The sequence below is a fragment of the Carya illinoinensis genome, chromosome 4 (genome assembly GCF_018687715.1).
Source record: "Carya illinoinensis cultivar Pawnee chromosome 4, C.illinoinensisPawnee_v1, whole genome shotgun sequence".
Classification (NCBI taxonomy): Eukaryota; Viridiplantae; Streptophyta; class Magnoliopsida; order Fagales; family Juglandaceae; genus Carya; species Carya illinoinensis.
In genome coordinates, this window is record NC_056755.1 from 40,432,656 (window position 1) to 40,447,687 (window position 15,032).

Below are 15,032 nucleotides of genomic sequence, written 5' to 3' on the forward strand. Positions count from 1 at the left end.
TCACTTAATGAATTTTCTTCTTTGAGTCTGGTACTTTTTTTCCTGTTTAAGAGTTTCCACGTAAATACGTTGTGTTGTTATTATTTTTTTATTTTTCTTGTTATTCCTACAAATGGTAGATCGTATGGGGATTGAATTTGGGAGATCCAAATTTTGAACAATTGGTATTAGACTCACTAGGTTCTTTTTGTAGAGTGAAGTTTTGGTGTGGTAGTGTGGATACGTACAGTTTAAGGAGGTTTGTTTAGGAGATTGAAAATTTTAAGCGTGTTCATTGTGACCCTTCAATCTTCTTGGGAACTTACTTAGTAAGGTACTATTCATTTTTACAGTAAATTAATAAAAGCAATGTCAGGAAGTAGGCTTTCAAATCCTATCAGATTTGAGGTGAAGAAATTTGATGGGAGAATCAATTTTGGCTTGTGGCAAGTACAAGTCAAGGATGTCTTGGATTCAATCAGGATTACAAAAGGCATTGAACGCCAGACCAACACTTGAATTCAGCACTGGTACTAGTATGACTGGTGAAAAAAGCATATCTAAAATGAGTGATGAAAATTGGAAGGATCTGGATTTGAGAACAGCAAGTGCGATACGTTTGTGTCTGGCCAAAATGTTCTTCCGAATGTGCATGAAATATCTGCGACGAAAGGACTCTGGAAAAAACTTGAAGAGTTGTATCAGATGAAGGGAGTCTCAAATCGTGTTTACCTTCAAGAGCAGTTTCATACACTGTGGATTAGTGAATATACAACAATTTCAGATCATTTAAGTGTTCTCAATGGTATTGTCGCTAAGTTAGAATCTATTAGAGTTAAAATTGATGATGAGGATTAAATTTTTAAGACTCATCTGGTCTCTTCCACCTTCCTATGAGTACATGAAACCTATTTTGATACATGTGAAGGAGAAAATAATTTTTTTAGAAGTTACTAGTAAAATTTTTTCTGAAGAGAGAATACTAGGTAGTAGAAGTAATGTTCCACTTGAGAATTTAATAATGGTAGCAGTTGAAAATTGGAAGATGAAAAACTCCATGAAGAAGAAAGTAGTCTGCTGGGAGTGTAGACAATCTGGGCACGTCAAGAAAAATTGTCTAAGAGTTGAAGCAGGTTCGGCAAGTAGCTCCAAGTCAGTAAATAAAGATACTGGAAATGATGCTAACGTTGTGTCTCTCTCCATGGAAGACTTTGATCTTTAAAAATGAACATGTACGTCCTCATGGCATGCTGTTAATTCTCAAAAGTTCTCATGATAGAGGATGTGTTAATGTCAGCAGGTCCACAAGTTTGCACACATGCATTGGTTTGACATTGATGCAAGGTGTGTGGTAGAAATTCGTATCGATGGCTGATGAACTTTCAGGAAAGTCAAACGTAGAAGTTACATCATAATTTTCAGCAAGATTGTTTTCAACATAGGCCGAAATGAAATACTTAAAATTGATTTATTCTGAATGTGTAAGCTTTTATGGTGAAGCATGATAGCAGAAACTATGAAGATCTTTATTGAGATGGAGTTTGGCTATAAGAACAATCAAAGTCGTAAGGTGGAGATTATTGACTTTTGCTCCTTTACTTAAGTCTCACATGGGTGGGAAGTGAAGGAGAAACAAATTTCTAAGTTTATATAAGTAGGCTTTGGCTCCTTGATTTAAGTATACCAGTTAAAAACTTATTTAGTAATTTTTTACTTTATTTAAATTCTTTTATTGGCCTTTTTGTAAAAAGGGAAGAGGTGGGAAGTTAAAATTTTGCTAGTGGGGAAACTTTGTAAGTGTATTTGAGGTGAGAAGAAAAATTATGTGATTGTAATAATTTTTCACATAGTGAATTTTCTTCTCTCGATCTGGTGGTTTTTCTTCTGTTTAGGAGTTTCTACATAAATATCTTGTATTGTTATTATTTCTTTATTTTTCTTGTTATTCCTGCAAATGGTAGATATTAGGAGGATGAATTTGGGAGATCCAAATTCCTAACATTATCCACAATAAGTTAATAACGGAATCAATCTCTTAGAATCTCAGTAATGCTCATAACACATCTAGAGTTGAAAGATGTCTAAAATATGTATCGTACTGAAAACTATGTTTGTGAGTTAGTGTATGCGTAAATACCTCTTAGTACTTCAAAACCAAAATTGCTAATTCTCGTGAAATCCTAGTTTAAAGACGATGTCAGGATGAGAGGTAATGATTTTTTTGGAATGGAATGTGCAGCTCAGCTGAATGGAAGGTATGCAGGTGAAGCTGTGGTTTTTGTGATGGAAGGGTTGTCAATGAAGATGGAAGGTCATCGTGGACAGTTGGAATGGATCTGAAGCTAGATTTTTTGGGATGGAAGGTAGGGACTTTTTGGTCTAGAATGGCTCAACAGGATGAAACTAATTTGCTTGTGAAACTACCCGTGAGTGTGGATAAGGTAGAGGAAATACAATTTGAACAAGCTTGAACGGAAAGGAAGCTCAAAGAGGAAGCTGTACATTTGAGTTTTAACTCTCAAAGCAAATGGTTATACTCTCTTGCCACACCTTTGGGTTTCCCTTGGTTATACTATCTTGCCATGTTGGCCGGTGTGTTAAAAAAGGGGTATGAGAATGGAATTATTGAATTAAAAAAAAAAAAAAAAAGAGCAGAGAAAAATATAGGAATATAGGACCAAAAATTAAGTAGTTCTTCTGCTTGGAATCCATTAAGGTTTTTAACTAAATTTGAATTTAATTCAAAAACAAAAATGTATTGAGTTGATAGTCCAACTCATATATTTAGATTATTTATGAATGGAAATGAAACTCAAAGTTTTTGAACATTTAAAAAAATGAGTAATGTTTTGTATAAGCTCCAAATATATAAGGTCAAGTTTTTTGTAAAAAAATGAGTCACCCTAAAAGGAAATGTTATTTTTATACTTTTTTATGGTGGGTTCACTTTTTCACAAAAGAACCTTCAACTTATCTATTAGGAGCTTGTCTATTTAGAAGCTATACAAATCATTTATTTAAAGAAAATATGTGTATAAGATGATTCGATGAATCGATTGGTGGCAATATATGACATCACTTATGAATTTGACACGAACACATTATGAAATAAGCGGGTTTGAATTTGATATAAATGAGTTTAGGTTGGAATGGGTTAACCAATAATCAACCCGTATAACACGAATAAATTATATTTTAAAATTTACAAATGTTTAGTTTTATATATTATTTTTGTTTATGAGATGTAATATTAATATTAATATTTGACTACTTAATATTTCAAACTAATAAACGTTTTTTTGTTGATATGTAATTTTGTTTTATTAAAATATTATTCATTGGGATGTTAATAATAAAATATTTCATCATAAATCAAGTTGTAATTATGAATAATTGTGTAGCTATCATTATATTAGATTAAATTAGTTGAAATTAGTTAATAGGTGGTATATAGGTTAATTTAATAAAATTTAAATTATGAAATAGATTAAACGGATAATATCGTGTCACATATTATTTTATATAAGTCAAATTAGACAAATTATGTTTGGATTGAACTATATAATCTAATATGCATGATTTGACACGATTTATAAACACGATTCATCACCTTTCCAATGAACCAATAAAGGATTATTATGTGAATGGAAATAATGACGGTAGACAATTGAAAACAAAATGGATATATATATATATTATATCATAATTATCTTTATGGTCAATGGGCACGAATTTGTAAGATGATTAAATTTTTATTTATTTTTACTCAATTAAAAGTAAGGTTGGGTTAATAAAATTGAAATCCAATCCTCTTTATGAAAAATGATTTTTATTTATTTAACTTTAGCTGATATTTAATCAAAAATATTATGCTGCTCTCTCAAATATACTGATCAAAATTATCCCTAAAAATTGTATTAGCGGTAATTTAATAATCATTTTGTTCGTTTTATTTATATCATTATAAGCCGGTAGATATAGGGCCAGCAAATTACCCTTTCCCCAAAAAAAAAAAAAAAAAACAAAGATAGGGCCAATAGACGAACCAGATCCAACTGACCAAACTGGCAAAACATTATCCAAACCGTTCCGTTGTCGGGCAGGGACAGGTGTCACACCCACGACGCACCGTCACGTTTCCAAGTGCCCAACATGGAAGCGAAAAACAGAGCTTCGGAGGGCGTCCCAGGCCATAGCTTCAGATGAAGAAATCTCCGATTTACACAACGTGTCTGACTCCTCTGCTTTTGCCTATTTGCTATTGTCGTATAATTCTGCTCCTTCTCCCCCTCATCCAACTAGAGATAAAACCAGACACACCGAGAAAGTAAGGCCTACCGCCTTCCCCCTCTCTCCTCTTCCTCTCTCTCTTTGCCTTAGTGCTTTATTGGGTTGCCTTTTTCTTCTTGTCTAAATTTGTTCTTATGTTCTTTATTTTGTGTTTTAATACCTGAATGAATTGAGTAGGTGAAAATGTCGAGCTCAGTGGAGAACGAGGGTGCAAGAGAGGAAGCTGTTTCCGTGGAACTCTCTGCTCCTCCTGGTTGGAAGAAGAAGGTCCTTCTTTTCTTTCTCTGTCCTTTGTTTTGCCCAATTTTACTTTGCGTTTGGAATTCGGAGGTCTTCATTTCTTGAATTTTCGGTTGCTACTCTGCTTTAATTCATATTTATAAGCCTAATTTCTGCATGGGTTTCGCTTATTTTGAAAATTTGTGCGCTTTTGCGGTGGAATTTTGTGCTGTGGTGATGGTACACTCGCTAGCTAGGGTTTGTGGGTGTTCCATTAATTTTTGGTCGGAATTATGTGTAACTAAGCTTCCGTACTTTATTTCAAATCTTGTGGGGGTTATATGCTTTGAAATTCTTTTCGGGAACTCCTTATTGTGTGTTCTTGTTTCGTTTGTAATGTCTTCGGGCGCTCTGGACTGGTCGTTTTACAAGGGTTTGTTGAAATTTCCTAAATTAAGAAAAAAGTTTCTAATCATACCTTCTTTAGGTCTCTCTCTTTGACATTCGTTATTCTGACCACAAAACTATCAAAATCCACCTCACCCCAAATTATCATTCCTTTTGCAATTCACCTGCTTGTTTAAGATCCAATCATCAAAATCGTACCCCATCACCTATTGTTATCATGTACGGCCAAGATCTTAATGAGAGTAAAATGGTTGGTGGTTTGAGGATAAAGTTGCAACTTTGGTAGTTTGAAGTCATACTGCAAAAAAGAGTCGTAGCTTGAGAAGGTGAAATGTGATTTTTCCCTATGAATTTTCCATTTTGGAATTGTGTGTTTTTTAACTGCTGATTTCTGGGATGTGTTTTCATTCTTTTGGATGGGATATGTGCATTCCAAGCCTCTATATATTTTCACGTTTTAAAATTACTTTTCCCAATTATATTGCTCATTTTTCTTTGTGAAGAGACAGTCGTGATGAAAACCTTTTTTTTATTAATCCATATAATTGGGAATATGCATTGGCCACATTTAAGGGAGGATAGCGAATGAAAGCTTGGTTAATTTAATTCCAAGTCTTGTTGTTCTTCTTGCTTTAAACAACTCAAGGAAATCCCAAATCACATTTAAACTTGTATTTCAAAAGAACTAGAAAAGACTACATTTAGAGCTTCATCAAAATCATGATAAATGCCAAGAGTTTTGGAATTTGGGATATCATTCACCAAGCATCCATTCACTATTCTCTATAGATGGTTGTTATAATCTCTCCCACTCATATGCCTAATGTCCTTGTCAGGCTATTCCGTTGTGGAATGACTCCAGTCCCACACTTTTGGTTGAGATTGATTTTGATACATTCGTAACGATAGAGAGCACAAACCAAATTTGGGCTTATAAACATCAAGAACTTCTCTTTTTCAAACAATTTATGATCTCATTCACCACCCTTCCATGGATATGGGATATCACAATTTTCCCCTCATAAATTTTAATATTCAAGTCAGACCATTCTTAAGGTGGCAGAGCCCATGTTCTACACTTCTGGCTGAGACTAAATTGGATATCATAATGTTATTCCCTTTCCAAACAAGGTTAGAAATGCTACTTCATCACTTTCCATTATGCTCGGTAATGAGAGTTTTATAAACTTTCTGAACTTCAAACACTAACAATCACGATTATTAGACCTCAAAATAATGGATGTAATCACTAACATATCCAAACTGAAGGAGTTATAAGGTTTCTTTCATTTTTTTTCTTAGTTTTTCTTAACTTATGAGACAAAATCTCTTAAGTTGGGCTCCAATACCAAAATTGTAACGCTCCCCCATATTGAGAACTCAATGAATGAGATCTCACATTACTTGAAAGGGAGAAATAATTCCACGGACGTTTTAGTTGGAGCCTTGACTAATCCTTCTGATTGCAGGTCTTGATGTTGCATGACCTTTCCTTAAGTCATTACAAAAGGTATCAAAGCCAATCTTAGCTAGAAGTATGAGACTTAAGCAGTATTGCAACAAAATGGCCTGATGAGGACCTCATGGGTAAGATAGTAACACCCCACATATATGGAAAGGTGGTTAATGGAAGCTTGGTAAATAGGATACCAAATTCCCTAGGAGAGAGAGGTTCTTAGCATTTGTGATGACCTAATGAAAGCCCAAGCGATGTCTGGGCTTATACTTTAAAGAAACTAGTTAAGGTTACAATTTGAGCTTGATCTAGAGGTTTCAATTGTAACATCAACTAGTTCTTTTGGAGAATACTCATGTGTGGCTTGGGCATGAGCCATTTCAAATTGATTAGAGCAAATCCTATTAGATGTATGGGACTTTAGCCGTTCCACCTACAATGGAATGATCTGACAAGGATGCTGATAATTGAAGGGGAGAGATGGTAATAACTCACTTTGAGTGAGTATTAGGAGGAGGATGAATGGGATTCCACATTGCTTAAGAGGGAAAAGTTCTTTTGATTTATTACTATTTTAAAGGGCTCCAATTATAACATTGACTTGTCCTTTAGGATTATAAGCTTAGATACGTAGACTTGAAATAAAAGACGAAACAGACTTGTATTTGTGACTCTCTTGGATAACAAAAATTAGGAAGAACATAAGAACCACTTGGGAAGCAGCCTTTTCCTGCTCCTCATTACTGAATGACCTGGTAAAGGATTATAGACAATTTGATTTTAAATGACCATAGATGGAGGAATAAGCGAGGAATGGGACATGTCATGAAGTTTATGTGGGATCTTAGATTACTAGATTCAGATGATAAACTATGCTGAAAGGTGTTTAAGAATTGTTACTCCCTTGCACCCTCGCTTTTCTCTCCCTCGCTTTGTCAGCTGCGTATCTTTCCTTTTGTAAAGTCGAAAGCTGTTCTATTAAGTTTTATGTGCTTGGCCTCAAGCCTATGTGAACCCTCATTCTTAGGCTCTGTTTAACTCAATAGCGAATCCAAAATATTTTTATGTTGGTCTAACCTCGAGAATGATGGTTACCTATGAGGTTAAGTATTGTTTTTGCTTGAGAAGCTGATATCAATATAGATACCAATGGTCTGTTGGATCATATAGCATTTGCTAACCCCATATGGCATACTGGTGGATGAAATAAATTATATTGAAAAAAAGGAAAGGTTGGCATGTGCTCACACACACACACACACACACTGCTCCTCTTTTGGCCTCTCTTCATCAGCAAAAAATTAGCCACATGTTGAGATTTTTTAGATTGAGCCCGTGAGAACCTATCCTCAAGTGTGGCTATTTATAGTTTTTTAACTGTTCTTTATTATTAAAACCTATAGAAAAACTGTTCTTTATCCTAAGATTGATAAGTCTGTTCTTTATCTCCAGAATGATGGTTTCCAATAAGAAAAGATCAAATGGTGTAGTTACTTTGTTAGATGATGTTGATACGACATTGATACCCCCTTTAGGTGAAGATTGGATTCTCTGGTCCTCCCTCAAGTATTTATTTTACAAAAAGTTGAGATGGATGTAGGAAAAGAGCAGATTCCTTGACTTTCCTTCAAGCACTGATCTTGAAAAAGGTTTCAAAGAGCATTGATTCCTTTGGGGTAACACTTGATTTTACATTATCTGTCGTCTTTAGGATGATGGAAGACTTTGAGTTAGTAGCATATAATATATTATTTCCCTATAAGTTAGTCCCTGCACCATGGAGTGATGCTTTGCTTATTGAACTTTAGCAGCTTGGTTTGCAGGCTTAGGCTAGGCTTTTTATTTGATGAATGAACTCAAAGTAGATAGCCCAAGTTTATGGTCCAAGTATTTCTGTTGATTAAAAAAGGAAGTTCACACTATTGTGTTTGAATAAGCATTTAACTTATAAAAATTAGTGTGTGAATAAATGTTCAAATGCTCTTAAATGAAATTTGCATAACCAGGGTTCATGCGAGCTCATATATATTGTGCTTCACCTTATCATTGCTGTAATTCGATCTAGATTATGTTGGAATACATGAGGAACATCTTGAGATATGTAGTTTTATCAAATATAATCAAATTACTTGTCCATAAAACATGTAATATAATTATGTGCTGCTCATTAATCTAGGCATAAGGCATGTAATTAGATCTATTTTTTGCAGTAGATGCATTTAGCATGTAAATTTTCATATAAGATGAAACCTGTGCTTCTAATCAGAAGTTCTTTTCATATCTGAATAGCATAATGGGAAAATGACATGCCTTTTCCTTGAACGCTTCGTAGAGTTTGTGATACCACCGTAATGTTGCTTATTGAGAAGCAGTAGTTGGCTGTGTTCCTCGTTTGATTACATCTAGACCTCTAGCCCTCTAAATCAATTGTGTGGCTGATTCAGAATCAAGTTAATATTCTCTGGATGAATGAGCACTTAATTTGAGATGATGTAGTGAGCAGGACAATCGTTCACATTGATTAAGATTTGGGTAGTTTGACGGGAGGGAGGGAGGGTGCTAGTTAGGGAGGGAGGGAGATATAATTCTTGAATTAAATCTCTGAACTTAATCAGTTTAATAGTTTTTGAAATATATTAATTTGGCAGTCTTTGAACTTTAAATCTTTAATTTTTCCTGGTTTTCTAACTACTATTAGGTTTCTGTGCCAGTTAGTTTAGCGGAATCATTGAATTCAGAATATTTCTGTTGAATTTTAAGTGCATGAACCTTGAGTTATGTCTAAATAGCAGTCTGAATGCTAGCTATTAACTAATGCTGTATAATACACTCCAGCTCTGGGTATATTTTATAACTTCGATCTATCATGTAGTTTAGCATTTTCCATATCTAATTTTGTAGCACATGTTTATTCAATGCATTGTTGGTCAATTACGTGAAAATAACATACAATGATCTGTGTTCATTTGCAGTTCTTTCCCAAGCAAGTTGGAACCCCAAAGAAAAATGAGATCATATTTACATCACCAACAGGAGAGGAAATTGTCAGCAAACGACAGCTGGAACAGTACCTGAAAGCACACCCTGGTGGTCCTGCAGTTTCGGAATTTGATTGGGGTACTGGTGAGACCCCCAGGAGATCAGCAAGGATTAGTGAGAAGGTTAAGGCAGCTCCACCACCAGAAAGTGAGGCCCCAAAGAAACGGAGTAGAAAATTGTCAGCTTCGAAAAAGGATAACAAAGAAAAAGAAGCTGTATCTGAAGGAGCCGAGGAGACAAAAGAAGAACACATGCAAGATGCAGAGACAGAAAAGGATGTCCTGCAGAAAAATAAACGTGACGATAAAGCAAAAGATACAGAGACCCAAATTGAGCCAGCTCCTATAGAAGGTAAAGATGGACAAGAAGTTGATATACCTAATGATGCTGGGGAAAGCAAGAAAATTGCTGAAGCAGCGCTTGATATTCCGAAAGGGACAAATGATGGAAAGGAAGCCAAGGATTCTGAAGTAACTCAAAATGAAAATGCAAAGTTGGAGGGTGCAAACAATGTAGAGAAGGCACAGCAACCACAGGTTGAGGTAGAGAAAGTGGATGGGTCTTGGGAGCAGGACAAAACTGACGCCGTTTCTGCTGATGCTAAAAAATATGAATCTGGAGGAGAAACCAAGGAAAATTCAGGGAAAGGTGACAGTGGTGGGCTCAATGCAGATGTTCATGACAAAAAGGGTAAGGTTGAAGGAGAAGTTATTGAAAATGGCAGCCATGGCAGTGAGGTTCGTGAGGTCAAGCCTTGAGTTTGAAGTAGATTAACTGGATGCTGGCTTCTCTTCTTAATTCTGTGGGAATATGACTATAGTTTAAAGTTATTGATGCTGTTTAATGTTAGCTGTCTGATTGTTCGTTGGGACATCTCTGTCTATATAATCGCTGATTAGGCCTATAATGTACCATCTCTTGTACCGATAAACTTTTAGCTTGCAGTGACCTTTGTAACCTTGTGGTGTAAAAATAATTGTTATGTGATACTGTTATGCAGTCCGGTAATAATGTAGATCGGGGAACCGTTACTTTGAAACGCATTTAGTTTTATCCTGAAGGCTGAGAATCTTCGACTTTTTAAGGTGCTTTTGGCTACTGGCTACTGAATGTTTCAGGTTCTTGAGGCAATGCGAGCCGTTAAAAGGCAAATACAAGCATAGACTGCTTTTCTCTTTTTCTTTTTCCTTTTTGGGAGGGTGGGGGCGCGAAATAAGAAGTAAAATGGCCTTACTTCCTTCCCTTTTTCTGCAAGTGAAATTACTGGGTTCAGCAATGGGAGTCATAATAAATGAGTCCCAATAAATCACAACAAAATATGCAAAATGTAACATACTCTCAGTCACAGTTTTAAGTGGCCTCCATGATTGCAGCTTTGTGGAGTGGTAGCTCAGCAGAAACAACAAATTTCGATTTAATTAATCCAAATAGTAAAGAATGATAACGTCAACATTTGCAATAATTGGTGAGAAATTTTGTTGCTTATAATCAAAAGCTCAACCAAACCGAGCAACGAATTACAACAACTCGTGCAAAAAGAACAATATCCTGTTGTTCCGGAATTTGTAAGGACTAACTGAAAGCATGCAGAAAACTAGTGAATCAAGCTAGCTAGAGGTTGCAGAATTGATCTAACTTTAATTCTTCCCTCAATAAAAGGAAAACTTGTGGTCACTGTTCAAAGCCCCTTGAGTTGTCCCACAAGTCCAGTTAAGGCTGACCATTTCTGAAATGCACTTGCTGACGAGACAAAAGCAAGTTTGGAGGACTCAACATCATTACGAGTTACTGCAAAGCAAAACATTGTTCATTCATGTGAGTACTAGAAAAATTGCCATAATGTAATCGTAGGTGGCATTCTGAGACTGCTTCAATGTCACCTGAATGATTGCAAATTTGCAAGGGAGCATGGATGTGGGAAAGCAAGGCACATCTTAGTAATAGAGTAACCCACCTGAGGAGATCAATGAAACCAGTGAGGAATTGAATGTCTCCACTTGAGTCTTCTCTTCCGGACTAGAACTCAGCTGCATGTATAGAAGATACATAGAAAAATAGTCATAAGTTTAGCGTTTAGACCACATTTCGAAGTTTAGATCATGCTGTCCTTCACAAAAGACTCTCGCTCTTAAAATCAAAACTTTTTCACAGCATTGGAAACTTTCAAAGTAAAGAAGCAAGTGATGTTTTGATTTTGAAGCCTAAAATAAGTAAAAAAAGAACTTCCACAGGATTTGTTATTTTCATGAGGGCTTTTGTGAGGAATAATATCTATAGTTCTTGCGTTCACTGTTGCAAGTAATGACGTTCTCGTCCAAGGTGACCTTGGTGAAGGCTATATTGGCATTCTTAACCCACTCTGTATTAGAGCTTCCCCCAAGAACAGTACTAGCTGTAGATAGATCGTTATTGTCAATGGCTTGAGCAACTTTGCTCAGCTTGTACACCACATCCTGCAGATATCCTGCAAAAGACCATTTTCATTGTGTTTTATTAGAAGGAGGACTCATTGCAGCTGAATGAGATAATATCATGCAAAAGAATATACAACCGTGCTTCATTACAGGTCGGCTGAGTTGGCTTACTTCGTGCAGGAAAGCAAACTAACCTAAAAGGGTTGAGATTACCACACATTAGTCGATCTAATCACACTCCAGTTCTGTTCTTCAGTTTTATACAGTTAAAAAAAATCAGCCAGTGTCAAAACTAAATTCTATGCTGAATCACTCCATGCTTCATCGGTGAGAGCGCAATCCAATGCAGCACACAGCTTCAAACACATTGCCTAATATTTGCAGTTCAATTTCTGAGAGTTTCAGAATCAAATCCCTCAAAACAGATTATGATGCCCATGATAATTTACAACAATCCATCCTAACCAAATTCTTTTGCATGAATCAAACTGAAAAGGAAGTCAGGAATTCCTAGTTTGGAATGATATATCCATTGAGTGCAAAATGTACAGCATTATTTACCCAAAAAAGTTGAGCATAGATGAACAAGCTTTCATAAAGACTTGAAACTATGCCAATGTAGTACACGAGCTTTGAAAAAAGTTGCTAAATTTAAGAACCTGTTTCTTTGTTAGATGAACTAATGACTCCTTGTCTCTCAATCCTCTTCTTTCTGTCCTTCTTGACCTTTTCCAAGAGCTCCACATCGTCGTCAGCCTCCAGAATCGCTGCATTAGAAGCAGACCAATCTTTAGGAGAAAATAAGAAGCCAAAGCTGGTGATGAAGCTGATGGAAAGGCTTCTTTTGGTAAGATTTGGGGAGGACTCAGCGAATGCCTTGCATATAGCTAATTGTCTCTCTGCATTGTGTTTGTGAGGGAAGAATAATGATGGTGATGTTAACAAAGAAGAGGAAGGAGATGCTGAAGAGGATAGAGAAGAATAAATGAAGGTATTTGCAGTAGAGAGAAAGGCTGTTGCCATTTCTTGCTTTTCTTTCACTTATTATTTTCTGATATTTCTGGTAGGAAAAAAACAATCAGAGGTATTTGCAGTTTGGAAGTTTTGAGGATAAGGTTGCTGGATTGTGTCATCTGATTCAGTCATTTTTTCATTGCAAGAGGACATGATAGTCATTATCTAATATATTAATAGTATCTCTCGGTAAGAAAAAAGTGGCACCACTTAAAAATACGTGCTTTTCGTATACTCAACTCAAGAGATATAAATGGATTAATCAGTTAATCCTACTGAAAAATCTAATGCATCTCAAATTGAACAAATGGATTTGTTAATAGGAATTTGAAAAAGTATAAGAATGCTTGAATCAATGCATCAAGTTTCTCTATATTTTCCGCTCTCGTATAGCATAGATATATATTATTGGTGTAGGGTTAAAACTTAAAACTAAATAAGAAAATTTAGATTGCGACAAAAAACAAGAACAAAAAAAAAAAAAAAAAAAGGACAACTCAAAACAAATGGGTTATTAGACTTATAGAAATCATATCAAATGTGGTCATGTTTGGTTGTTGAACTAAATTTAATTTATCTCAATTCATCTCAAATCAATCATTAATGAGAATTGCTATTTTTTTCAACTTTCCATAAAAAAGTTAAACGCATCTTAATCTACTTCATACATTTTAACCTAAAAATTTAAACTCATCTCAACTTAAAAATGTTAACTCATCTCAATAGGATCCACAAATTAAATACTACTATTCATAGTTCAACTAAACTCATCTCAACATCCAAATGTAGTCCATGTTGCTTATAGCCCCACCCTTTCTCTAATAGTGGTGTTTTGATTCGATAGGCGCATGGACCCTATGTGCTGCTTGTCAGCAAAACTTTTACCATAATACGTGCCACCTTACAAATTTTTTGGTCTTAGATCTTTAGGATTTGCCATTCTTTAGCCTCCCACATGGATTCCACATGTGGATATAGATTTTTAAACCCTCGGATGATGTAGTCTTTAGTTTCTCTTGTTGCTTCTCTTTGCTAGCTTCCTGCTGTGCAATAGTCCTACATCACATGATCATAGTGACTACTGACAACCTAGAAGGCACGTCATGGCGTGCACAACCCTAAACTTCATTAAATGCGACATGGCTCCTTCGTTATGGTGTGCTCATCTTTGCATTCCATTAAATGCGGTGTGGCCTCGATCAAGTGTGCCCATTCCTAAGGTTTGTCTAGTCGATGGGGTTCAGGGACAGGGGTTGTCATTGACCTTGCGCGCTGGGGACTGTCAGCCAATAGTGGTGTCAGATAACCTGTCCTTCAACCCTTGGCTAGAGCGTGTTGTCTAGTTGCTCCTTCCCCTGGGCTTCCTAGACCAGCTTGGCCTAACCCATCCTTTGCCCTTGGGCCTTTAGCTTGTTCAGGCCTGTGGGTTGGGCCAAGCCAAATGTTCAATTTAGCCCCTAATGCAAACACCGCGCACATCAAACATCTTAGATGAGTGTGGAAGTTTTGCAATGGTGCTAATGATCTCGATAACGATTTATTTTAGACTCTCAATTGGTTATCCCCATATAAGAGTCATACTCCTTTAATAACCAAGAGTCCGGAGTGGAAGGGATATTTAGGGACTCAGAGGAATAAGCCCATAGACTAAAGGGCCCAAATTTGAGGCGCCAGGGGCTAAACTACGAGCCCAAGAATTGGTCTCGTTGATGTGTTATAGATAATGAGAATAGATATCACCTTCAACTGATTAGGGAGGTGATCACTCCACTTTATACAGAGAGAAGTTTAGTAGTTATCACCGTCATCATGCTCCAATAAATAACACCTAAATGTAACACATTTACTACATTCATTTATATACTTATATTGAGAGCACTTCTCTCTAACTTAGACATCAAGTTCCATTGGGCACCCCATCCAGCCTTTTATGTCATTGCAGGTCATCCGTATTATTGATGGTGTGAAATACGTTCTTAATAATAATACCGTTTGTGGGATCTTTACAGACTTCGACGTACTTTCACATGCTAACTACCACGCGATCACAGGTAACTTGAGATCAAGAGATGAATACAACAAAGATGGAAGCGAGGCTAGTGGATGTTGAAGAAAATTTGAAAAAGGTGACAGCTCTGGCAGAGCAGCTGCAGAAGGAGAATGAAGAGTTGAAGTGGCAGAATGCAGCTACACCACCAATCAACAATGATCAC

At 36.1% G+C, this 15,032-nt stretch overlaps 2 protein-coding genes across 3 annotated transcripts; one reads left to right on the forward strand and one right to left on the reverse strand.

Annotated features, from left to right (window-relative positions):
• The first annotated feature begins 4,143 nt into the window (after positions 1–4,143).
• On the forward strand, positions 4,144–10,430 carry LOC122308385 (methyl-CpG-binding domain-containing protein 11-like). The gene is made up of 3 exons (XM_043121675.1): positions 4,144–4,306; positions 4,447–4,536; positions 9,325–10,430. Exons 2-3 carry the CDS (start codon positions 4,453–4,455, stop codon positions 10,147–10,149), a joined length of 909 nt encoding a protein of 302 aa, XP_042977609.1. The 5' UTR covers positions 4,144–4,306; positions 4,447–4,452; the 3' UTR covers positions 10,150–10,430.
• A 351-nt stretch (positions 10,431–10,781) lies between these two features.
• Positions 10,782–12,888, reverse strand: LOC122308386 (thylakoid lumenal 16.5 kDa protein, chloroplastic-like). Of its 2 annotated transcripts, none has more exons than XR_006242034.1 (4): positions 12,465–12,888; positions 11,716–11,855; positions 11,272–11,418; positions 10,782–11,179 (listed from the first exon to the last, which is right to left on the reverse strand). XR_006242034.1 is itself a non-coding variant. In XM_043121677.1 (4 exons), exons 1-4 carry the CDS (start codon positions 12,826–12,828, stop codon positions 11,070–11,072), a joined length of 687 nt encoding a protein of 228 aa, XP_042977611.1. In that variant the 5' UTR covers positions 12,829–12,886; the 3' UTR covers positions 10,782–11,069. The 2 variants fall into 2 exon arrangements, 1 of the variants encoding a protein (XP_042977611.1); XM_043121677.1 differs by having other exon boundaries at positions 11,346–11,418; positions 12,465–12,886.
• Positions 12,889–15,032: the final 2,144 nt, after the last annotated feature.